Source organism: Nelumbo lutea, chromosome 5 (genome assembly GCF_056320005.1).
Source record: "Nelumbo lutea isolate HS-2025 chromosome 5, American lotus-T2T, whole genome shotgun sequence".
Classification (NCBI taxonomy): Eukaryota; Viridiplantae; Streptophyta; class Magnoliopsida; order Proteales; family Nelumbonaceae; genus Nelumbo; species Nelumbo lutea.
The window spans coordinates 58,121,500-58,148,722 of NC_142688.1; the positions used below are offsets into that span (position 1 = coordinate 58,121,500).

General features: G+C 37.1%; 1 protein-coding gene across 1 annotated transcript; it reads right to left on the reverse strand.

Annotated features, from left to right (window-relative positions):
• Positions 1–3,576: 3,576 nt before the first annotated feature.
• Positions 3,577–5,390, reverse strand: LOC148852603 (pentatricopeptide repeat-containing protein At2g15690, mitochondrial-like). The gene has a single exon (XM_088942395.1). It carries the CDS (start codon positions 5,260–5,262, stop codon positions 3,679–3,681), a length of 1,584 nt encoding a protein of 527 aa, XP_088798521.1. The 5' UTR covers positions 5,263–5,390; the 3' UTR covers positions 3,577–3,678.
• Between the last annotated feature and the right edge of the window lie 21,833 nt (positions 5,391–27,223).

Here is a 27,223-nt window from a genome sequence, read left to right on the forward strand (position 1 = left end):
AAAAACAAAAAATAATTGGCAATGACATTCTAGTTTTTGAGTTGCAGAAATGTGTATTGATAGAACTTGAAATTGGTTGGTCTTGATCATACTTGAAGTTGTTTCTTTACATCTCTTTCTTTCTTTTTCTCTCTAAACTCTAAGTTTCTAACCCACAAGTTTTTATCTTTTCCCGTTTTCCATGGGAGGAAGTGGACACATCAGTTTGGATTCTCGAAGGAAAGAATTTTATTTAGTGTAACTGTAACAAAACTAACAGCATTGGTAGTGGCATTTGGTATGGTCGCCATGAGAAGCAAACAAGAAGAAAAGGATAAAAGGAGAAGCCGCCCAAACCCCAAAATGAGCTTTTGGGGATCTTGAAAAGATTTCAGTGGTTCCTTTTAGGAGAAAAAAAGGAATCCCAGTCTCTGGTGGTGGTTGTAAAATGGTAATGTCTGATTTGCATTCATGGTCTGCATCGCCAATGGAAGTGGTTAAATTTTTGTGAAAAAGAAACAAAAAGTTGTAAAGATCACAGGTGAGAAGCTTTTTAGGAGAACCATCTATACAGAGAAATCAGTTGGTTTCATTACAGTGAAGAAAAACGAAGTCAAAACAAAGCAAACTCGAAGGAGGCTCCCACTCTGATGGGTTTTAGATCTGAGAATGGTAGAAAATGAGAAAAACTAATTGAAGGTCGAGGATACTTATCTCTTGTCGGAACGGTCATCGGCATCGACTGATAGAACTCAAACGAGGGCAATCTCTGACGGGTTACGAAAGGTGAAGGTTTCAGCTCTGAGATTAGAGTTTATAGAAAAAGGATACCAACACAGAATAGCCTAGGGGATGATGCCCTTTTGGGCAAGAGGGAGTTAACAAGGCAAAGCTAACGGCCGTCCCATTAAGTCCGCAAGAGTTTCTTTAATCCACATGTAGGCGGACAGGCAATGCACCTACAACGCGTGGGAAGTATTTTGCGGGGCAATTCTATGGGGGGCGGATGCGAACCTACCTTCAAGTGGATCAATCAATCAATAAACTCTATGCTTGACACATTAGCTAAGCAAGGAGTGCCAAGGGATTATTTCTTTTGGGCCAAATTTAATGCAAACAATCAATTACTTACCAAAAAAGGGGGACATTGTGCTTTTATAATCAAAGAAAATTCATTAAAAATGTATTAAATTTGTAAAATCTATGTATAACCATTACTATAATTTCTAGATCGAGGTAACAATTTCTTGATTGCTACTCCAAACTATGCAAGCTTTATAGACCAAGCACTAGATAGAAAATACCTCCAGACCCATTAACAATATAAATTAAGTTGCTAAACAGAAACTTCAACTGTCCTTATAAAATCTCAGGCTAGAAAGCAAAAGAAATAAAGTTCAAGTCCAAGAAGGGCCACTTTGTGCAACAAAATTCTGAAAGTCCTCCTCCACCCCTCCCAAGACCCCAATTACCTGAAAGGCTAAAACTAGGGCTACAAGTCAGGCCTGGTTAGGTGGGTTGAGGCCAACCCTAGCCCAACCCTAAGTTCTAAATCCTCAACCCAACCCTAGCCCAACCCGACCAACCCAACCCTAACCCTAACCCTAACTAAATTCCTTCAACCCTAACCCAATCCCACCCAACTCGCAGTCAATTTCAGGTTGGGTTGGACTCGGGTTGGGTCCAACCCAACCTTCTCATCCCTTAAAACATCATAGAATTTCTCAATTTTAGATCTTAACTCAACTTTCAATACATATATTAATCCTATGTTTCATTAGTACTTGCTTGTTTACGTTTTTTTTTTTTTTGTTCTTTTGGTACAAAATTCAAAAAAAACAAGTATTATGACTTACAATAGATATTTCTTGGGCGGCAAACAACATAGAGGAAATGAAGAATAAAATTTTCAAAAAGCATAAATTAATGTTGTTAAGGTTTTAGTCTTTCTGGTTAGGATTAAGTGAAGTGATTATCTTAAAAAAAATACATGATATTATGTGGTGGGGGCTATACAAATATCATGCATCTAAAGAAATCAATGTATATTATATATTACATATAACATATATTTATATACGACATATACTATAGAGTTGGGTTTGGGTTGGGTCGAGTTGCATAAGGGCTGAACCCTAACCCAATCCGAAATAAAGCCGAATTCATGAATTTCAACCCTAATCCTAACCCGAACATCAACCTGACCCAACCCAGGGTTGAGTTCGAGCCAACCCGGCCCAAGTTGCAGTCTTGGCTGAAACCAACATTGGGCAAAGGACTATTTAGTAATCCAAAAACAAAAGATACACCTCACCAAATTTCATTAAAAAAAAAAAAGGAAAAATCTGCAGCTTAAGCCTAACAAGAATCTGTTTCTAGAGTAACTAAGAAAACAAAGGCATCGAACCTTGTGGACAAGTTTCAACCTACTAAAGGCCATGCTAAAGACCTAGAAACATCTAATGATCTTTCTTATCAGTATGAACTGCGCAGATCAAAGAGGTTTTCACCTCAGAAAACCTTTGCCACGTTGAAGCCATATTTCCATTGGGTTCAATCACTAGTGGGAATGTGCAATTATTACTCAAAGACTGAAATAGTTTCAGATGCAAATAACAAAAGCTGCATTGGCTGAGAAGTGTTACATTGTCTTTCTGTTAACCATCCACACACTACAAGAATTGGGGAACATACACCAATTATTGATCTTTCTATATTTTGCAAGTGTCAAATTTCCTGTGAGCCACCCAACAAAACGCCATATTTTATGCAGTCCAAATGTCCAACGTTAACCTCAAGGAAATAAACCTAACAAAATTCTACTATTATGATTTAATAAATATTGCACACCGCTGAATTCAGCACTGCTAAGTCAACAGCATTGACATGTTTTCAGATTATAAACTGCTTACATAATTATGTTCTGCATGCCTTGAAAGGACACCTTTGATGATATTATAGAGGAAAGGTGGTGAGTTTGCTTACTGAGTCATCCTAAGAAGTACAACTTTTGTACTAAAGTTAAAATACCAAATGTCCTCCTTGGGCTAGGGATTTAACACTAGAGTCAAACACCACTTGTGATTCTACAGTTCTGCTTTCCATGTAGCTTTTGCCCTGGTTGTTCATCCTACAATAAGGATCTGGTATAGATGATAGAACAGGGGAGATTAGAAATTTAGAAGAGCCAAAAGTAAATGGGTGTGGCCCTTTCATGAAGTCTATTACTAACACGGGAAAATTACAATTTTTTATTGGTAACTGCTAAACTTTGTACATGTAAAATGCCAAAACCCCTGAAGAAGGTAGCCCATGCTACCATCCCAAAATTTCTTGGCTAAACAAGGGGTGAATTTCTTTAATTTGGGCAAAATTGTAATGCCTGCAATTTCCATGTTGCAGAGGGATAGCATGGTTATGCTCTCAGTTTTGTACCATAAGATGTAATATCCTATTTTTAATAATAGATCGTTTTCATAGTTGCTGATAAAAAAAGAAAAAAAAAAAAACCTTTATAAGCACATCTTAAGTACCTTCTAGCATTCCCATGTTCCCACTTCCCAGAGTTCCTCTTCTACAAATAATTAACACCATGAATTTCCACAAAAAGAACTGGACATTCTGATCCACCTTTATACACTAACCAATGTTCATGTGGCCATATAGAACAAAACATAAACTTTAATACAAAGACAGGCATCACCAATAATCCCCACAAGAACATTTGCCATCCTTGAAATGATGAAACCTCTTGTTGTCCCTAACAATTAGCTCCCTGCCAACGATCTTAGACATTATCTTGATTGCATTATGACAATCACCACAGACACGGAGGTTCTTGATGATCCTAAGAGGTGTTCTCGCTGGAGTGCTAATTAGACCATAAGCGATGGCCAACCGCTCACTATGATAAAGCAACGCCTGCTCTTTGGCCTCCTGATCAATGTCATGGAGCACATATCTTGTGTCCGGCACGTAACCAGCTTCCTTCATATTCAAGCCTTTTACTTCCTCTCCTTTGTAGGGAGTTGCACTTCTATACTCGCTCACTCTATTCTTCCCCTCAAGCATGTTAACTGCTGAACGCTTCTTGGGTGGTTGTGTTGGGATCTTGTTAGCAACAGCTTTAGAGGAGTCAAGAACAACCAACAATTCCTCTGCATGGTCCACAAGATCAATATCTCCATGAATTTTAGCAAAATTCATCAAGGTCTCCCAAACTGCTGCTGTAGGTTCCATTGGCATGTTCTCAATGAATTCCTTAGCTTCAGTAACATGCCCAGATGCCCCAAGAACATCAACAACCCCCAAATAATGTTCAATCCCTGGAGAAATCCCACACTCATTTTTCATCGACTCAAAGTGTATAAAACCTTCTTCTACAGCTTCTGCACCAGCACAAGCAGATAAAACAGCAAGGAAAGTCTGCGCATCTGGTCTCAACCCTAGCTTCCTCATCTGTTCAAATAGCTGCAATCCATCATCCCCCTGCCCATTTATGGCATACCCATTAATCATCAAATGCCAAGTATCCATATTCCTTTCAGATATTCGATCAAACACCCTACAGGCATCAGTCATACTACCACAACTTATGTACATCTCAATCACTTTATTCATCAATTGAAGGTCAGTCCTACAGGGTGACCGCAACACATAATCATGTACCTTTTTCCCTTCTTCAAGTAACTTTGAGTTAGCACATGAGTTCAACAGTGCACGGAAAGTGGGAAGATCAGCACGAACGCCTTGGGTCATGAAATCAACAGCTTCTTTGATTTTTCCCTCCCTGCATAGGCTCATCAAATCAACATTGGCAGGAGGCGCACTAGGAGCGCCATTTTCAACGATTTGTTTGTGGTTTTGATCTTGGGGGTTCCAAAGGTTAGGGGTTCCGCGTTGAGCAAAATTCTGATCTTGAGAGTTCCGCTGATTAGGGTTAGCGCGCTGAACAAAACTCTGATTCTGAGAGCTCCACTGGTTAGGGTTACCGCGTTGGGCATAACTCTGATCCTGAGGATTCCGCTGATTAGGGTTTCCACGTTGAGCTACACCACCGTCGTGTCGGAAAACCCTAGGATCAGATGGCTGGGGCCTCTGGAAGTTATTTGGGATGGCGGAGGTGCCGAAGGATCTTAATGGAAGATTACGAGAGGCGGAGAACAAGACTTTTAGCTTCAGACTGTGGTTGGAGAAGAGCTTATACGAGTATGGAGTCCGTGCCTTTAAAAATGTTGCGAAAATGGAATTTCCAGTTCGCTGAATCATCATGAAAGTTGCCATCCTTTCCGCGACGCAAAGAACAACCCTAAGTTGCAGAAGAAAGATTCTCTAGAACAAAACCCTGATACTGTTTTGCTGCGAAGGAAGATCGAAGGGGGAGGGTTTATCTTTCGTTGTAGGATCACCTATCAACAAGACACGTTTCAACCCTCTACGTACATAATCCCACACCTCACATCTCATACATGGCGGGTCGAACTTTCACGGTGGATCCCAGTATCAAGTTAAGATGTGCGGCGTGTGATGAACTTGATACAGGGTTGAAAGATGTTTCGCTGGCAGAAGATCCCAATTCTCTATTTCGGGATTGGTTGGAAGGTGTTTTGTTGGCAGAAAATCAAATTTTCTATTTGGGGGTTGTTTTTTGGTTGGGACTATTTGGGGATTAGGGTATGCCAGACTTAACTCTCAATCACATTGCAGCACGTCATGTGTCTCTGCCCCATTTATTCATCCTATTTCAATTATCCTAACATAAAAAACCTAGAGGTTGTTTGGTATCGATGGTATTTATAAATAAAAGTTTTGTTTTAAAAAACGAGATAAAATCTGTTTTAAACGTTTTGTATGCTTTTTTTACACCTCAGTGACATTAGGCACCACTAGATGCCATTAGGCGCCATATAAGTCAAATAGTGAAAAATGGGACTTGAAGATGAAAAACATCAAAAGTTGTGTTTTTCTAATAAATGGTTCACACGGCTTTCGAGAGAGATAAATGGCTCAACCAAACAATATTTTAGGTGCTTTTTTGTTAAACGCATCTCCAATGCTGAGTTGGCACTGTTTCTTCCAAAAGCTACATCGATACCAAACACCATCCTATTCATCACCCATGTTGATACGAGTGTGCATCATCATCGGGAAATGTTCCCAATACACAGCGGGGATGTGTTGTGGGACGTTGTGGAGCGGCCCCTTGTGGGGCGGAGATGTGAACTCATGCAACACAAGGTCATCATTTATCACCAAAATCGAAGATGGAGGAGCTTTATGACATTTCCAAGTAAATGGTGTTCATCTAAGTTCAATTCAAGTATTATATTTTGGGGTTATGTCTAATTTTTATCTGATCACAATCTAAGTTGCACTTTTGTGTGAGTGGAAAATTTTTTATTCTCTAGATAAATTTATACTATATTTTGTATCTTATTGCTAACTTTTATTAATCTTTCGGACAAGATTTTTTAATTAATTTTTATTGTTTTATTATTATTTATGTATTATTTTTAGGTAAAATCATGAAGAAAAACATCCTCTTATAACAATCCTATAAATTACCTTTATTGTTTTGACCCTAATAAAAGCCATAGTTTTGACAAAAAAAGTGCAAATACCTCCCTTCCCTTGTTTCTTTGAAAACAAAGACATTAAAGTTCAACTATAAAATAAAGGGTGGTTACTATATTAAAAATGAGGTGGAATGGTCCTATGAATTCACAGAAAAGGATAAGTTCATCCATAAAATAAATGAATCATGATAACCCTTCTAACAAGAATAATGATCTCCCTTAGTCTAAAGTCTAAACAACATTTGAAAGATGGGGTTGAAAGAAAAATTACTCCATGTGATAGCATGAGGGAATCATCTCGTGCGAAAAGATGCAAAGATGGAAAAACTTTGTCTCAAGTGGACTATAGCACTTGAGACAAAGTTTTGTCACAATGAGGAAGTGTTGTGGGGGCTATGGTGTTGAGGAGTTTTTAAGAAAGATGTAGGGATGTGGATGAGGTATTTGAATTTATGAGGATTAGGGTTGCTCATTGGGCTGTGGTTTGTAAAGAATTTAGAGGTGTCTCACTAAATGATCTACCAAGGGGGTACTGGGTGGTTGCTACTTTCCAAATAATATTAAAAAAATATAATTTCCTAATAATAATAAATATCGGTATGAAATATTTATTATTAACTAGCTAAATGATAATATTATTATTTTAATGATAATAGTATTATTGTTATTAAATATTATTTCATAATATAAAAATATATGATTATTTAATATTTAATATTATTTAAATAACAAATAATGTTATTTTTTATTTGCATAAATCATAACATTTATAATAATATTTACTAATAATTATTCCATATTTACTATTATTTAGATAATCAATAAAATTCTTTTTGATTTGCATAAATAATAACATTTATTTAACAATAATAATATTAAGTAATGTTATTTAGTAAAAAACAATAATATTTATTTTATAAATAATAAAAATTATTTAAAAAATAATATAAAATATTATTTCATAACAATAATAAATATTAGTATGAAATATTTATTATTAATTAGTTAATTAGTATTATTATTATTTTAATGATAAAAATAGTATTATTATTAAATATTATTTATTTATTTATTTAAATAAATAATAATATTTAGTATTATATTTATATAGTAATAAGAATATTTCATAATATATTTATTAATAATAATTAAAATACTTTTTATTAATTAATTAATTAATTAATAAGCAATTATTTATATCAACAAATCAATGTTTATTTATTAATAGAATAATCTTTTATTTAATATCCTTTTTATGATTTATAATATTATGAAACTGTCTATTTTGAAGGGTAAAATAGTAAACTTCATAGTTTCAGATGTTGGAGAATTGGTCAAACTTAAATGATTTTACCTTTTCTAGAGCCTTTAAAAAGCATAAAATCATCTATACTTCTTTTCAGATTTCAAACCCAAATAACAACATTTAGACTTTTTAGATATATTTTTTCAGTACAAGTATTTATGTATTTATGTATATGTATATACATATTTATATATCTATACATGTATCCATGTATATTGTACGTTGAAAATTTCAAGTTTAAAGGCAAATGTTTTTCTAAAACATAAGAATGTTAATATTGAATTAATATGAACTCTTTGTGTATAGGAAGTACATTTGACAAAAGGATGTGGAGAACTCGGGCCCACTCAAGCCCGACCTAATACCAAACCTAATCCAACCCAAAAACTTTGGATTGGTTTAGGGTTAGGGTTGGGGGTTCAATAACTTGGGTTGGGTAGGGTTGACCTCAACCCAACCTAAGCCAGCTTGACTTGCACCCCTAAGCTGCAGTGTTTGAAGGACTTGGCTTGTACTCTATCTTGATGTCATAGCCGAATTAACAACCCATTTTGTTGCTTTGGGATGAATTTTCTTTGACCCAGCAAGTGCTTAGTGCTACAATGGTTTGTATGGATAGAATGTGGTCCTCAACATGTAGGTTTGCCATTTCTCAATGGCTAACACTATGGCCATTAGCTTTTCTATTCTAACTTGACTTCAACTAAGCATGCTTGGTGAAAGATCTGCGAAAGAAAGTTAGAGGTTGACCTTGTTGCATAAGAACTACCCAACTCCACAGATAGATCGATAAGATTCTATAAAGATAGATAGGCTGGGGATGTGGTTTTTGAGGGGACTATCCCTCAAGAAATGATTAACAATAGTGAGGTTCAGTGAGTGAGGTATGCCAGGCTTCACTCTCATTCATATTGTAGCACGCTAGCCTTCACATAACAAACCGGCTCACATGTGTGGGTTTGCCCCGTTACTTCATCCTATTTCAATTATCCCAAGATAAAAAAACTAGTCAGGATCGGTGCGATGCATGGTCTTTATTTATCACCAAAATTGAAGATGGAGGAGCTATATGACATTTCCAAGTAAACAGTGTCCATCTAAATTCAATTCAAGTATTATTTTTTAGGGTTATGTCTAATTTTTATCTGATCACAGTCTAAGGTGCGCTTTAGTGAGAGTGAATAATTTCTTATTCTCTAGATAAATTTGTATTTTTTGTATCATAATGCTAATTTTTATTAATTTTTTGGAGAAAATTTTAATCATTTTTTTTGTTGGTTTATTATTATTTATGTAAAATTATAAAAAAATCCTCTTATAATAATTCTATAAACCACCTCTGTTGTTTTGACCCTAACAAAGGCCTCCCCTATAGTTTTGAGAAAAAAAGTGCAAATACCTCCATTCCTTTGGCTCTTCGGTAACAAAAACATTAAAGTTCAATCCTAAAATAAAGGGTGGTTAGTATATTAAAAAGGAGGTGGGGTGGTCCTACGAATGCATAAAAAAGGACAAGTTCAACCGTAAAATAAATGAAGCATGGTGACCCTTCTACTAATAATGATATCCCTTAGTTTGAACAACATTTGAAAGATGGGGTTGAAAGCAAAATTTCTCCATGTGATAGCATAAGGCTATGTTTGGTTTGATGGAAAAAGTAGGGAAAGAAGGAAGGAAAATGTAGGGAAACCTTTACAAGCCTTGTATAGGTTTCGCCGTCTTTCTCTTCCTTTCCCCACCTTTCATTCAAATCAAACATAGCCTAAGGGAATCATCTCTTGCGAAAAGATGGAATTTCTGGATTTTGTCTCCCCATGTGTGTGTCCTTCCTATTCCTCTTGAATGTGGCAGCTAGCTTTTAGGTTGTTTGGAGAAACTTGGGTGGCACTTGTTGAAGTGGTAGACTTGTTCAAAACAGAGGTGGACTGTAGCACTCAGAGGCATAAGGTTTTGTCACAATGGGGGAGTGTTGTAGGGGCTATGGTGTGAAATAAATGTGAGGATTTTTGAAGAGAGATGAAGGGATGCAGAGAAGGTATTTGAATTGATGAGGATTACGGTTGATCATTAGGCTGTGGTTTGTGAAGAATTTAGAGGGTGTCTAACTAAACGATCTACATACTAAGGGGGAAGGGGGTGTTTTGTACTTTCCAAACAAGAATACAACAAAGAATGGAGGTGATATTATCCTTGGATATTTAGGTCCGGTTGGTCATGGTAACTCCCTGAGAGATGGACTGTTGCTCTTGATTCAAGGTCTAAAATTATTGAAGATGGAGGATTAGAGGAATGTGCAAGTGGAAGGTGACTTTCAAATAGTAATAAGTTGGTTGAGGACAAATGCTATTTCAAAATTCCTAGAAAGTTAGAACTTTCGTGAGATAGGCATATTCACTAGGTATCTCCTTGAATGCCTTATTCAATTGGTACCTAGAAGCTCAAATGTGTTAAGCAACTCTTTGGCAACAAAAGGGGTTGGTAGGGAATGCCTAGAATAATTTCTTATGATGGAGAAAATCTATTGAAAGGGGTCCAAAGCTGTAGAAGAAATAGTTGTAGATTGGATTGGTCTTTAAATCTATCAAAGCCTACATCCTTGGAAGTTGATTTTCTTGGGTCATCTGATAAATTATCCATTTTAAAAATTGAACTTGTCACTCTAAATTGTAGACTATTCATATGATGCATAATAATTGTACAATGGAGAACGATGTAATCAACAACTTATCATATATATTATATATCAAAAGCCCATGGTCATAGATGGAATCCCTTCAAGTATGTTACTAGGTATGGAGTCATAAAGAAGTCTTATACCAGTATTCAGCCCATGGTAACTAGTGGGCCCATTGTTTCATCTTCTCTCCAATGAAACACTCCAAATATGTCTTAATGCACCTATTCACCATCTCTGATTGTTTGTCATCCTTGAGGGTGATAACTTGCGGTATACAATAGTTTCACCCCTTGAGCTTGAAAATATACTTCCTAAAACCTGCTCATGAAGAGGAGGGGGTCTTGGTCAATCAATATCGTCTGTGGCATACCCTTAAGCTTGGCTACCTCTTGGATGTAAGTCTTGGCTACCAATGAAGTAGTGTTAAGTGAGACAATGCTAGGAATGTGCAGAAACCAGTGATGAAATCCATAGAAATATCATCCCTTATTTTCTCAGGGATAGGTAGAGGATCTAAAACTCAGATGAGTTCTACGTGTTGTGTTTGTGTTATTGACACACTTAGCAGTGCTGAACATAATCATAGACCATTCTCTTCATTCCCTTCCTGTAATAATGCTTGGTTAGTTGTTTATATGTGAGCAAGGCCCCTAAGTGGCTCCTAATGGCTGAATCATGGAATAGCTAGAGTATGTCCTGGTGGTGGTGTGAGTGGGGTGGTAAGGCTATGTATGGAGGTCTCCTTGAAAGATAAAGGAAGGTTGGGGGTAGAGGGTAGGCTAAAAGCTCTGAATGACAGAATGTTGTTCTTGTTATGAATTAGGCCTCCTTTTATAGGAAGAGACCCCGAGGTCTTGAAAGGAAGGAGTTAAAAGTGTTTAACTCCCACTAAGGAGGTCTTGAAAGGAAGGAGTTAAAAGTGTTTAACTCTCAAGGACGAGGTTTCCTTTCGTTTGAGGATTCTTATAATACACGTGGGCTACTTCCTTTTTTTTTGCTTGTTTCTAACTTACGATGAAATTGAACTCATCATAGGTTTGTGATGGCTTTTGAGCTCATCGTAGCCTTACGATGAGCTTGGACTCATCATAGGCTTGCGGAGGATTCAAGTTTACCTTTGCTACATGACTTTGAGCCTGTTGCGGGCCTGTAGTGGCCTTGAGCTCATTGCAAGCTCGCTTTAAGCTTTGGGTTCATCGCAATCCTTGCGGTTTTAGGGCTCATTGTAGGTTTGTGCTGAGTCCTAGACTTGTCATGGGTGCCTTTGTGGCATCAGTTTAATGCCTTCTATGCTGTTACGGTTGTGGTGATTAACATGTACTTACAATTAGCCCCTGCTTATTGGTAAGTGGGAGCTTACCGATAAGCATTTGCATTGTCAGGGTTCACTTCGGAGGTCTATGATAGAGTGATGGGTATGGAGGACTGTGGGTGTTAGGGCACTTTGCTTCTATGATTTTTCGTGACTTGCAGTGGTTGGGTCCCCTAGCTTGGGGTGTGAGCTTGCTGTGTTGGGTTTGGTGATCGTCCTTATTCTTGGTTGGGATGCATGGAAGACTATGTGCATGAATTTTTTTTTAATTTGGGTAGGTTATTAGCCCCCTCCTTATTGATAAATGTAAGCTTACCGATAAGCATTTTTGTTTTGCTATATCTTGCTATTATTTGGGCAAAAAGCGGGGGTGGTTGCTTTGAGTTCATCACCAATTTTCTTTGTCATTTGGCATCGGTTGTTTGATCATTTGGATTGGTTGTGTTTATATTCTCAGCCCCCTCGTCTTTTGACAAGGTGCTTCCTATTGAGAGAGTTCGATGTTTGGCAAAGTTCTCAACCCCCTGCATCTCGATAGAAATTAACTTATTAAAAGACAACTACTGGCTAGTAATTTGCTTTCCAGCCCCCCGTTACTGTTAGGGGTCTTATTGGCAGGGTATTATGTGTTGGTAATTTTGATTTTTCTTAGCTCCCTATTTCTCTATAGGAAATGATTTGCCAAAGACAATTGATGTTGTGGTTTTGATTTCCAGCCCCCTTTGGTAGAGTATTTTCTATCGTGAAATGTGTTCGAGAATTTGGTAATTCAAGTAAAGCTTTCAGCCCCCTTTGTGTTAGTGGGCATTCCTAATTCGCTGTTATTTGGCTTCTATGGGAATACATTGGTTGATGTAAGTGTTCTTCACATTCTTGTACTATTTGATGGCGGTGAGGTTGACCATTATGCGTGTGGTGTGGTTTTCATCTTGCTTCATGCGTAACTGTCGACTCGCATTAATGTGATATGGAAGGGCGTTTGGCTCAGGATTGGTTGTTAACTTTTGCGAAGTGGTGGCCTGTTGACATGGCCGTCCTCTTAAATTCTTCTATCGATTATCCTGCTTTTTTAGGGGTAATTTTTCATAATTTTCATGGGCCTTCATTTTTTGGTTGAGTGGCTGCAGGAGACTAGTAATCATTCTGTTTAGTCTTCCACTATGCCATTTGGATTTCTAGCCTCGTGCAAGGCTTCTATAAGAGGGCAATACTCGAAAAGATTTTATGCTTTCTATTGCATTTCTGCTTTAAGTTCGTTGTGCCTTCTGTTTTCATTTGATTTCCCCATTCCGATTTCTCTTCTTCAATTTCTTGATTCCCTTTATACTCAGTAATGGCTCCTTATGCTCAGAGGAAGTCTTAATGTCCATTTGTTGATTTTGTCGGAGTTGTGGATACTACGTATATGCTTCCTAAGTGTGAGTCCATGAAGATGGCTGATGGTGGAGAGGGTTTTTGGCCCCCTATGCCAGTATCGAGGGGCAAAGGTGGGGAGTTTGATGCCATGAAGGGAAGAACTAATGTGCTTGTGTGGTTGTTTCGACTGTTCTATGTCGTTCTAGTGTTACAAGCCGTGAATTGATGATTTGAAGTCGCCGATGAACTACTAAGGCTGTTGCGTTTCATTTTGGAGAACCCTATGTTCTACTAGTTGCTCTGTGATGATGGGATTCTTCACTTCATTGATTGTTTCATGGATCTTCCCAGTAAGGAGGGGGTCAGCTATACGTGTTTCCATACTCACACCTTCATTGACGCTTTTGGTGAGTTTGGTATCACCATTGAGGATGCTGCTGCTCTACAATCTCTTATGGTGGGAGGAGCAATATCTACGAAGCATTTGCAATTTATTGAATCGATTCCTGTCAATTTGTCTAACTTGTGTGTGGAGCTAACAGAAGATATCCGCATTTTCAAGTCTCAAGTGGACAAATATTTGGCCCGTGGCAAGTGGCTGCTGGAGGCATGGATAGAATACTAGTTTGGGAGCAAGGGTTCATGTGACATCATGGTTCAAAAAGGGGACAACCAATGTCACCTTGCAGCATTTATCCTTTAAGTTGCATCTTTATTCCTGTTTCTCGGTAACCCATGGTCTTCGGACGATGTTGGTTCCCCTTTTTATTCTTGCAGCCGATGGATATCAATTGTCGTTGGCCTCTACGTTCTTGGGATACTTATTCGACCAGATGGATGACACCATTCATCAAATAATGGATCCTAGATGCAAGTGGCGTTGCTCATATGTATTCTCTCCTTTCCTGTTTATGTTTATCTGTGAGCAGTTTTAGCTCAGTGTTACTCCCCGTCAGTTATTTCCTTTGAATGTCACTATTGCGACTCTAGAGGGGGATCCAACCGAAGAACAGACTTTGGGTGTTTGTTGAGGGAAGTAGTGGCTTAGTGCCAAGAGGTTTAAGCAATTTGGGGTTGCCGAGATCGAGGTGAAGTTATACAATGTGCCGTTGAGGTCCCACAAGGAGTTGGGGATTTTTGGAATGGTATGTTTTTATGGTGTTTTATTCGATTTACGTGGGTTATTGTTTCTTTCGTTGTTTTGTACTAATTGTACTGTTACAGTCCTTTGTGCTGAAGCAAGTGGATGCTGGGGAGGTTCACCCCGAAGTTCAGGTCCCACAAATCCCTACTGAGGGTGCTGTGGGTGAAGAGGTATGTGTGATTGAATTATTTATTTGGTCTTTAGTGAGTTGTGTTTTCTTGTTCTAATCTTGCCTTGCTTGTTTTGCCGCAGGGTGTTTGTGATGTCGATTTAGCTAAGGCCACAATGGCGCTTGTAATTAGGTGTTTGATCAAAGACTTGAAGTCTCTGCAGCCTTCTGTCGAGCGACATGAATCACCTGAGAAGCACTTCGTTGACTTGGAGGGTGTGAAAGTTAGTGGAGATGGTGCTGCTCATGATTCTATACTTGGAGAGCCTAGGCAAGAGCAAGAGCCTTCCATGATTGTGCAGGACCAGTCCCGTAGGAGTCTGGTGGGTGAGACTGAGGAAGCACAAGAGCTTCAACCTTCTGTGCTGGAGCAGCCCTCTGATGGTGTGGTGGCCGGGGTCGAGGAAGTGCAAGAGCATGGGCCATCTGTGTCCAAGCAGCCCCTTACTAGTCCAGTGAGTGAGAGTGGGCATGAATAGAAGCCCTTTGTTGTGGTACTAGAGCAGTCTTCTAGGGAAGAGCATGAGTGTAGGACTGCTGCCATATTGCTCGAGCAGCGTTACGGGGATATGGTGATTGAATTTACATTCAACTAGCAAATAGGCTGGATACAAAGTTGGGTTGCCTAAACACTGCTCTCTAACATGGGCCAGATTCGAGTCTTGTTGAGCCTTAGACTTCAGGCTATCTAATAGAGGATATTGTAGTTTGGATACTGTAATTTTAATGATAATAATAATAATAATTATTATTATTAAATATTATTTCATAATATAAAAATATATGATTATTCAATATTTATTATTATTTAAATTACAAAAAATGTTACTTTTTATTTGCACAAATCCTAACATTTATTATTAATATTTACTAATAATTATATTATGATTATTATTTTTAATTATTGTTATTTAGTAAAAGATAATAATAATTTTAAAATAATATAAAATATTATTTCATAATGTTAAAATGTATTATTTAATAACAATAAATAGCAAAGTTAAATATTTATTATTGATTAAATGAATATTTTGATTTCTTTATTAAATAAATAATAATAATTAGTATTATATTTATATAGTAATAAGAATATTTCATAATATGCTTATTAATAATAATTAAAATATTTATAATTAATTAATTAATAAACAATTATTTATTTCAACAAATTATAGTATTTGATTATTAATAGAATACTATTTTATATAATATTCTTTTTATGATTTATAATATTATGAAGCAATCTATTTCTAAGGGTAAAATAGTAAACTTCACAGTTTCAGATGTTGGAGAGTTGCTCCAACTTAAATGATATTACCTTTTTAAAGCCTTTAGAAAGCAAAAAATCATTTATACTTGTTTTCAGATTTCAAACCTAAATAAGATAGCATTTTTACTTTTTAGATATGTTTTTCAGTACAAGTATTTATGTATGTATATATATACATATTTATATATTTATACATGTATCCATGTATATTGTATGTTAAAAATTTTAAATTCAAAGGCAATTTTTTTTTTCTAAAAGATGATAACAATGTTCTTTTACACATAATAATGTTAATGTTGAATTAATATGAACTCTTAAGTGTATAGGGAGTATATTTGTCAAAAGGATGTGGAGAACTCGGACCAACTTGAGACTAATCCAAACCCAACCCGAGCCCGACCTAAAACCAAATCCAACCCATAAACTTTGGGTTAGGTTAGGTCTAGAGTTGGAGGTTCAACAAATCGGGTTGGGTAGGGTTGACCACAATCAAACCTAAGCTGGCTTGACTTGTACCCCTAAGCCACAGTGTTTGAAGGACCCAGCTTGTACTCTATCTTGAAGTCATGGCCGAACAGCTTAACAACCCATTTTGTTGCTTTTGGCTGAGTTTTCTTTGACCCAGCAAGTGCTTAATGCTACAGTGGTTTGTACAGATAAAATGTGTTCCTTAGCATGTAGGTTTGCCATTTGTCGATGGCTAACACAATGGCCATTAGTTTTTTTTTTCTAAGTTGACTTCAAGTAAGCATGCCTGGTCAAAGCTTTGCTAAAGAAAGTTAGAGGCTGACCTTGTTGGATAAGAACTACCCAACATCACGGCGAGATCAATAAGATTCTAGAAACATAGATAGGCTGAGGATGTGGTTTTTTAGGAGACTATCCCTCAAGAAATGATTAATAATATTGAGCTTTTAGTGAGTGAGGTTATGGACAAAGAGAGGAATGTTTGGATGGAGAGTAAAATCAACAGCTTGGTCCCCATCAATTTATGGGAGAAAATTAAAACTAATTTTATTCCTTCGGACTCAAGGGAAGACAAATTAATCTAGAGATTAAATACAAATCATAAATTTTCTACCAGTTCGGCCTATAAAATTAAATGTAATTCAATGGAAATAGTAACCTGAATTGAAATTTCAGTTGTACCCCAAAATTGAAAACCTTCATGTACCTTTTCCTTAAAAGGAAACTCCCTACAAAAGTTTTCCTTAGAAACAAAGGATTTAATATTGATGGGGCTTGCAGTTTTTATGGCGAAGATGAAGATCTTGACCATATTTTTAAAAACTGTGAGATTGCCTGTCAAATTTGGAGAATGGTGCCCTCTTTTAATCCTAATGATGACGATTCTTCTCTGTTTGAGTAGTGGCATAAAGTGAGGGCTACTGATTTAAGTGAGATTCTTAATCTCAAAGAGAAATGTATTTTTATTTTATGGAGTATATGGAAGAATTGAAACCAAAAAGCATATCTAAAATGCTCAAGTGGAATATGAAAATTCTCGAAAGAAAACCTTTGCCCCACTATCATTGAGAGCAAAGATAAATGCTCTAACTACCTAGTGTCCTTTTTCCAATAATAACCACCAGTCCAGGTGCAAGAAATCTGGACCATCCATTGTTACAACCATAGTGATAGCAAATGTGCATGTGAGCTCGGTCTAGTAGTGTTTGAGGCCAATTGGTCGAGCTTGCCAAGATGTTTATAGTCCTGAGTCCACAATTCAGCTAGTGGCAGCTAATCCATACCAGTCGTTCATATACGAGAGGTTTCTTCTAGCGGAAATCGTCTTAAATTAGTGCGAAGGAATCCTTACAATTTTCATGCAGGAGAGAGATATCTTCTTAATTCTATTGCAATCGTACACAAAAGCTTGCTTAGACAGTTAGAAGTTCCACACCATCGTCGATTTTCTTTGAATCTAGGCTCGTACATAGATTTGTTTTCCGATCCATTATCCAATTCTGCATCAACTACATCTGTGGGTATTTTAAGCCCAACTGATTGAATTTGATTAAACAATGATAATTAGCATCTGGTTAATTAGAAGTTCCACACACAACTTGTTTTCTGATCCATTATCCAATTCTGCATCGACTACATCATTGTTTAGGCTTTGCTGCCATGCCATCTTCACAATTCCTCTTCTTAGCATCTACTTCATTCCCACTGCATTGTATCCATATATCTGTTCATTTGTTAACAAATGAACTTTGGTAACATGGGTTGGGTCTCCCTTAGATTAAGATGATGTAGACTATATGGGCAGACCCATATTTTGTTGAATATCAGTCCATATATCTGCTCATTTGATAACATATATGAGTATTTCACTCTATATCAGCTCATTTGTTGGATCTCCTTCCAAATCCTATTCAATCTATTCCTATAAGTGATCCATAATAGATGCTAAAATTGGTTCTGATAATGATAATGATAAGTGATCCAACATGTGGTTCCTGCTCAATATAAGTGACCTGCTAATGATAATATGATAAAAAGGAATACATGAAAACAAACCCATGACCATAATAGAAGACACCAAATACACACACACACACACACACACACACCTACTGTTGCATTTGAACCATCCCTATCTCTCTCTTTCCCTCACACATCTCCCCCTCTCTCTCTCTCTCTTCATCTATCTATTTATCAATCTCTCTCTCTCTCTCCCTCTCCCTATCTCTCTCTCTCTTATATATATATATATATATATATATATATATATATATTCAATGATGCCTCCTATCAGATATGGCCTAATTATTGATGTGGATGGCTCTGCAACCAACTTCTCAGAGGAATATGTTGTATCCAACTATACTTCACAATACTTATAGTATACATCTTTAACTTCTTCTTGACTGTTATATGAACAATAAGAATTCCCTCCAAACCCTGCAACTTGCTTTTGACACTCAGGCCACGAGTCCTACACACCTGGCTTTCTTCCCTTGAACACAACATAGGATTTTTTCATCCTACACAACTGGCTTTCTCCCCTTGCAAAGCAACAAACATATTATGATATACTACAAACAAAGAGATATAACAAGAAAGTTCCATTATATCAATAAGTCAAAAGTATCAATGTATAAGTAAGTACTAAAATGAGTATTAGAAGATATTATAACTGCCACCAACTAGTTAATATGTTTTATCAACAAGTGCATCAACCTAAGTTATAACAAAAAAGGGTAAAAGTGTTAAAGTTCCATTGTCTAAACTTCATAATAAGAGAAGAGGTACTATTGCATTCCACCAAAACCAATCATCTTAGATATGATGGACAGGACCATCTAAGCCCTAAATGGCTTGTCCCTTACAAGGAAAATCATTGCTTCCTTCTCATGTTCACTTAGGTACCCAAAGTTAGTGTTCCAAACTTGGATATCATACCCTTCCAAGTCAATAACTTCCTTCCATAAATGGTTTAAAAATCCATCTCAGTGTCCACTATAAGTGCATGTGCAATTTTTGACATTATAATATTCATTCTGTCAATTGCATCAATAAAGTCCTGGTTGGGCTTCGGTTTTGATCCATGCACTCTTTCTTTTTTTGAGCTTGAGGAACCTGCCTCCGGTTGTTGTTGGAGACTGATTGAGTGCCATCTTCATAGATGAATTCATCAACAATCAATAGAGTTGTTGCATCATCATTGAACTCAGGGTCATCCTCTTTAGCACCATCAACATTAGCATTACACTCAGTCATGGACTCAAACCCTACCATAGCATTATCACCCATAGGCTAATCATTTCCTAGAATTGTATACATTTTATCAAACATCTCCACCACCTTGTCTTTAATGTACAATGCAAGTGGGTTGGCCTACATTGTAGATGGCATCATTACTAGTTGCTAATTTTTAAACATTAATTAAAAAACCAAATATGCCACATTTACCTTGATGTAATCATCCCAAACAATTGGGTCATTTATGATTTGATTCATGGATTCATTCCAACTAAAGCCACTAGTCCCGAGTAGCTTCTTGTCTTCCATGTATATGGGTTTTACTGTTCTCATTCTACTCTTAATATGGGTTGTTCTCATATCAATATTGAAGCAGGCAGCCATCTCCTTGCATACTGATGTGTATCTAGATGTTTGAAACCCCTTATCAATCTTATTGCCCAATGTTACTTGATCAGCAAGTAGCTCAATCAATGCCTTGTCCATGACATCATTCCATCTTACTTGTCAACTTCAATCACCCTTCTTGGACATAGTTTGAGAGACAAACAACACATCCTTTCCTTTATTGCCATCTTTCTTATTACTAATAGATGTTCCTATTGTATCTCTACTAGAGGCCATCCCTGGCCAAAAGTATTCCATTTCATGCAATAAATAAATAACACATAGACATGTACATAATTATCATGAAGAAATATTGAAAATACCTCTAGTAATCAATAATATAAAAGTAAGCATGTGCAATACAGAAATATGGTGTTTAAACAATATTGCTGATATATTAAACTACCTAACAAGTAAGTCATGGATATTTAATAAAACAAATATATTGGATGTTTTAAACATGATAAGAACTACAATTGACACAATTTGGTTCTAACAATGATGATGTGCAATTAATCCAAATACTACAACTCCTAATCACTTCGTAGTCTCCTCTGGTCCCAAAACATGTCTAACCCAATCTGGTCCCTAAATGTGGACCACTTTGCTAGTTCATTTATTTGTAGCCTTGGTGCAAGAGAATCTGCATTGGTGCTTTCTTCCACAAATTCATCCCCATCGGATGTATTTTGCCTGTCTACCTCACGGATCCCTTCTCGAGTGTACCGGTCACATGGAATAACTCCCATGATATGGTTGGGAAGCACACAACAAGCTATCACAATCTTGACCTATGTGTCAAAGTCAAAATGTTGTGTTGCATCAAGAATTGCCCAATGCTTCTCTGGAACACCGAAAGCACGTTCCATGCATTTGTCAACGATGAATGTCTGTGGTTGAAAATCTCCCGAAGGGACTTTAGCAACCGCCTTCATATCTCATTGAGGTGGTATTTGGAGCCTCGATAAGGTGCTAGGAAGCCTGGCATATTTTTGTATATGGAATCTACTAAGTAGTATTTTCCTATATTTTGTTGAGTGATCATTAGCAACAAGCGATTAGTTAAGACAATGAAGTCCATTGTTCGAGTATTAGAAAGGATGAAGTATCAATTTAAGTTACCTTCTAGGACGTGGAGTTTGCATTCCCTTTGTAGGGAATCATACAGGACTATGGCATCAGTGGTCGAACCCTCCCACCTAGCTAATACATAAGTGAATTTTATATCGAATGTCTCTGCAACCATTACATTTTGTGTTGTTTTCCCCTTCCTACTACAAAATTTGCCTTGCTCCTCAACAAGCACTTTGCATGGGATATGGGTCCCATCAATTGCACCTATACAGTCTTACATTTAACTAAATTAGTTAATTTCATGATCTGGGGAGGTGTTAAGGTAAAAAGTATAGTAATCTATTACATACCTTAAAATATGGCATAAATCGGGAGTCATTCCTAATCTCTGGCGGTACTTGTTCTCTAGTAGGTTGTATAACCAACATAAGGTACAATCTAAGTACAACACACAAGATTTTATGGAAATGCCAGCTTACGATCACTTGTAAATGCCCGAAGGTAACATGTATGACACTATACCTTTCATTGTGCCCTATGGTGTGCAAAAACATTGCAACTTGCTTTTTGACAAACATGTTAATGGTTGGCCAAAGTCCACTATGTGTAACAAGTAAATGATAGAGGGAATCAAAACATGGCTTTCTCATCCTAATCTGAGATAAACAAGATGACTCACTACTAAATATAGTGTTAAGAAACACTCCCTTCCCTAGGCTTCTGACCTCCCACACCCTTCGACTTGTAGATTCAGTATAATGTTTGACGCTGACAACCACCACAAGATATGCCATAATTGAACTAATGGCCGCATTGATCCGCCTATGCTTGGCCATAGTGTCATGTGTTATCTCCATGCTTGATTGAAAAGTCAAAAGAGCCCATGAGAATTATCCAATATATTTATGAAAGGAATGGGTCATTATAAAAGGAAAAAATAATGTTTAGAGTGCTATTACAATGAAAGCACTATTTAGAGCTATAAACTTTGCACATTCAAGCCGTAAATCTTGCATCATGAGATATCCCCCTTGTTGGATTCATGAGACCCTACCAAATTTGTGATCTTTATTAAGAATTGTTAGATTAAGTTCAAAACAATTATGAACTGCAGTTTCAAATTGAACCTTATTAGCCATTCCAAGAGTAGCCAACTAAGTTGGATAAAGCTGATCAGATATAAACCTTAGAATTGGTGTGGGCTTGTGTAGATTGGCTTTATATAGGTTAGGGTTGGTCTCACCCTAGTTCTATCTAATCTTTACTGTGAGGAGAAAATTGAGTCATGCAACACTTATCCACTACATCTGGTAAGTCAATGCTTATAGAAGTCTAACCATATATGATAAACCTTTATCCTTTAGAAGTAGAGTTATTCTTCAATTTGATGTTGATTTTTTACTTGTAAATTGGATGATGTATGCAATATGGATAGACCCATATCAGTAGGATCTCAGCCTATACCCTAAGAATAACCTTGTTAAAAAAGACGCAATCACAGACAACAGAGTAGGTACCCTAAGAATAACCCTATTAAAAAATTGGGTCTACCACAACTAGCTTCAGTAGTAAGGAATTTTTACAAAGATAAAACCAGAGGCAAATGGGGAGTTCAGTTTAGTCTGTGTCTTGCTTCTACCTTGGCCTGAGAAGCAGGACAACTACAGATTGTGTCTTGGGCCTAGTTTGGTTCATTACCAAGCTATCAAATTCAAGTATCAGTTTCTCTGTCAAAGATGTATTAAAAATGCATCTTATTTGGTAGGGGCTATCTTGTCTATCTTTATAAAAATACATTAGTTTCTCTGTCAAGGAGGTAAAGGAAGGAGAATTGGTTGGTAATGTTTTCAGCAGTGTTGCTTCAAACTATGATCTGATGAATGATTTAATTAGTGTTGGACTCCATAGATTGTGAAAAGATAGGTAAGATCCTTTATGAAGACCTAGACAGAGAGAAAAGTTACATTGCATCTTCGAATGCAAGACAACAATAAATCCACCACCAACGAAAATTCAACTAACTTGCTTCAAAAAACAAAAATTCAACTAACTTTGGAAACAAAACAAAAAGAAAGAAAAATCATGGTCATAAACATATTGAACAATCCTACTAAAAGAAACCCAACTAGAGTCTCTCTCTGGTCTTCATTTCTTCACAGAGCGTCCTCTTATCTCTCCAGATTTGGTTTCTTTTGGTTTCTTTTTGTGATATATATATGCAATTTATAATTCATAGCTTTGTTAATGAAGATATCACATATTGAAAGGCAAATATCATACATATACCTTCAAAGAAAAATATCACATATTGAAGAAGATATCTTTATCAAACAAGAATGATAGCATAAAAAATGATTAATTAGGAAGTAGAGTAACAAAGAGGAAGAATTTCACCGTGCACGTACTTTATTGTTGAAGACAGAGCGGAAGATGTGAAAACTTGGCTAGGTCTGAGAAAGAGTCAACCAAAAATGATGAAAACCTTTATTAGTCGAAGAAAAAAATTGGATCTTTGAAGTTCAAGACAAAAATACAGTTTTGCACTCATTTTCGATACATATATGTATCGCAAACAAACTCTCGCAAATGCGAACTAGAGTACATAAATACCCCAGTTCGACATTTGTATCGCAAACAAACGCAACCTAATAATCTGGCTATAGTATCTAGTTAAACGTAAGAAACTTCTCAAGGCCTTTTGGGTCATGGGATGAGCCCAATTCACCATGTGTATTATCTTCTCAAGATCAATATTAATTTTACTCCCTAGGATAGTATTATCAAGATATTGCACATTGGTCAGTCTTTAAAAATGCAAGGCGCAAAAATATTGCAAGGGGCATCTTGTGCCCAAAATGCAGAAAAATTCAAAGAAAGTTAAACAATTAGAAAATGATAAAAATTAAAAAATGTAAATAAAGCATAATATTAATTAAAAATATAAACTTAAATTTTAAAATAAATATTTAAAATATTATTATTTCAAATTAAAATACATAACCGTAACATGAAAAACATATTTAAAATGAAAATTTAAGTAAAATAAAGGATAATAAATAAAACATTTTCAAGCATGTAAGACTCTCAAATATCTTTATTTTTTTCCAATTGCATTACCTTAAATAGCTAAAGTGATATTAAACATTATGCATTCTTGATTCTACCAATCGTCTTTGTACCAAGTCCCTTGAATCGAGCTTGATTCAAGCTAGAGATATGAGCTCAAATTCGACTTTACTCAAAAGCTTATATGTTCAAGCTTAGATTGGATCACGCTAGATATTGAGCCAAATTTCATATAAAAATATAAAATAGTAGATGTAGAAAATAAAAAAATTTACATACAAAAAATTATTTGTTGTTATATATAATTAAAAATAATATATAGATAGATAGATAGATAGATAGATAGATAGATTGTGATGGAGGATGACTTGACCCGACCCCTTGAGACGATGGCATGTGGATGTGACTCAGCACGAGCAACAACTCAGCACCGCACCTTGACTGTGATTAAGCAACGAGCCCGCAGAATAGCTCGTTACGCAATAGCTCGTTGAAGGAAGAGTTCGCTACCGCACGAGCTCGAGGTCTCCCGAGCTACTAGAAGGGAGTACTCCAGGATCATCCTAGCTCGCAAGCTAGGGTAGCTAGCTTGCTCCAACATTTGAGCAGAAGAGCTGCCCCTAAGACAATCTTGACGAGGACCACCCCGAAGCATCCCTAAGAGATCGCTATAAAGTAGCTTGCGACCAAGTAACGTGATGCTTTCAGGAAGCTTCTATCTGACAAGACCGTATCCGTTAGACTGCGCCACGTCCTTGGAATGACGGAGCAGTCCCTATCTTTTCAGCAGTCTACACCCATGTCTCTCTTGACAGATGGAGGCGTGCCTGTCCTCATGAGACGTGTCACTCACCCGACTGGGTAGTACCCTGCAATAATCACCTACGCAGCCTTGGCCAGTAACGGCTGCGACAGAGATCCAATGGCGGTTATGCCCAGCTCGACAAGAACGCTTATATTTAAGAGCCCCCAGCCGAAGGGGAAGGGAGATCTGGAATTAGCTTTACATTCTCATTGATCTAGCGCAACTTACGCTCTTAGCTTCTTTTGCACTATTCACTACTCTTTCAAGCGTTCTAACTTGACCGTCGAAGTATTCCCACTGGGTAATCCCCCTGGGAATCCTTCACTATCTCCTTCTCAAGTGTCGTCCGTCGCCAGCTAGAGGCCAGCTCACCGCCAGGTAGGAGTGCCCGAATTGCACTACATCAGATTGATTGATTGATTGATTGATTGATTGATTGATAGATAGATAGATAGATAGATGATAGATAGATATAGATAGATAGATAGATAGATAGATAGATGATAGATAGATATAGATAGATAGATGATAGATAGATAGATAGATAGATAGATAGATGCATAGATACATAGATAGATAGATAGATAGATAGATAGATAGATAGATAGCATGCCCCACATGCACCCCAAAGAAAATCCCAACTATGCATTGAGAACATCTCCCCATGACAAGTAGTACGGGTGATTTTCCTATTGCACATTGAGATGTGCATGTGGGTGCGCTTTGTTAGGAGCCAATATTAATTCAAATTTAAGATACATGTATATATAGGAGATATTACCAATGTGTGGTTGGATTCCATGTCCTCATTTTTTGTTTTAAGGAGATCCGACTTGACCATCAAAACTAGGAGCCTGCTTCATATAAATGCTGGTTTGGTCAAGCTTACTCTTGCATATTTTAAGATGTACTATATTGTCTAAATTATGAATCTATTTTGACGTAAAATTAACTTTAAAAATGAGCTCAAAACTATCTTCAACATTTTAGATTTTTGATATTTTTACTTGAATGAGTTAACTAGTTAAATCATTTGGCTGAACCGTGTGACCCAAGACCCAATCACCACCCAAAACGATAATTAACAATTGGTATAAAATTAATGTCAAGACAACAAGAGGGAAAATTAGGACGACCCACCTTTTATTGAAGGTGTTAACAGGTGTATTATATGTACTGTACACAGTCTTAGTACCTGTAGGGGTGTTTTTGTAATTCTGTAGACATATTGTTATGTACGGCCAGAATAGTATAAATAGAAAGCTTCACTCAAGTGAAGCTAAGCTTTGATTGAGGCCTTAACTCAGTTGCCTCTTATTCTTCTTCCCTCTTCTTTCTTCTTCTTCTTGGTCTCCTGCTCAACATGGTATCAGAGTAGGTCCATCTAGGCCTGCTGCAAAGGAGCTATAGTTGCTGAGGTCTCTCTCCACTACTGCTGAGGAGCTATAGTTTTGATGCTTGAAGACAAGGAAGAGGAAGCTTCTCTAGTGCTATGGTTAGTCTCCACTACCGAGTAGGGGTCTGCTACAAGTAAGCTGACTGTTCAACTTCCTAGCACAGAAAAAGGGTTTGGCTACATGTATTTTTTGCTGGTAACTGGGGTTGCTTCGGCTAAGAGGACTGTAGAAAACCATCTCAGATGTTCGAAGGAAGGCTCTGACCTGAAGGGAAGTTCGAGTCATGACTGACTGCCTATTGCTAGTACTGAACTGATTTGTTTTCCCTGTTTATGGCTTCTTGCATGACTGTTAATGTCCCAAAATCTGAGTAGGGACTGTTCCCCTTCCTCCAATTGTATGTTGCCCTAGTCTGCTCTCTAAGGGGCTGTTGATGAACTCTAGAACTTGAGTGACTATTCGGCTGCCCTGGAAAGTGGATATCAAGCGATTAGGTGTGGTGAATTACCACTTGTATTACTATTCCTACTGTGTTTTTTTTGGGGCTGAGAAGCTATATCAAAGTTGTGAACTGTAGGCCATTCAGACCTGGTTGCACTGCATGTGCAGTTCGTATATTGTTCTATGAACTCCTACATAGTGTAGGTTATAAACCCTAGTACTGCAGCTATAGTGTTTGTGCTTGGCTCTCTGTGAGGCCGAAAATCAGCAAGTGTCTAGTTGTGGACTGTTGCAACTTTGTAAGACTGTGCTTTGGTTGTGGACTGTGTCTAGTTGTGGACTGTTGCAGCTTTGTAAGACTGTGCTTTGGTTTTTTGTACTTCTAAACTGAGAATCATGAGTAGTGAAGATTCAGCTACATCCAGAATCTCCACAATGTTGAATGGAATGAGTGGGAACAGTGACCTATCATTCCCTATGGCTGTTGTTCCTCTTGATGGGTTAAACTACCTAGAGTGGTCAAGGGGGATCAAGCTATACATAACTACAAGGGGAAA

Bases quoted from the DNA above. Each gene is read 5' to 3' on its own strand.
- LOC148852603 (XM_088942395.1), bottom strand. From the start codon at position 5,262: ATGGCAACTTTCATGATGATTCAGCGAACTGGAAATTCCATTTTCGCA.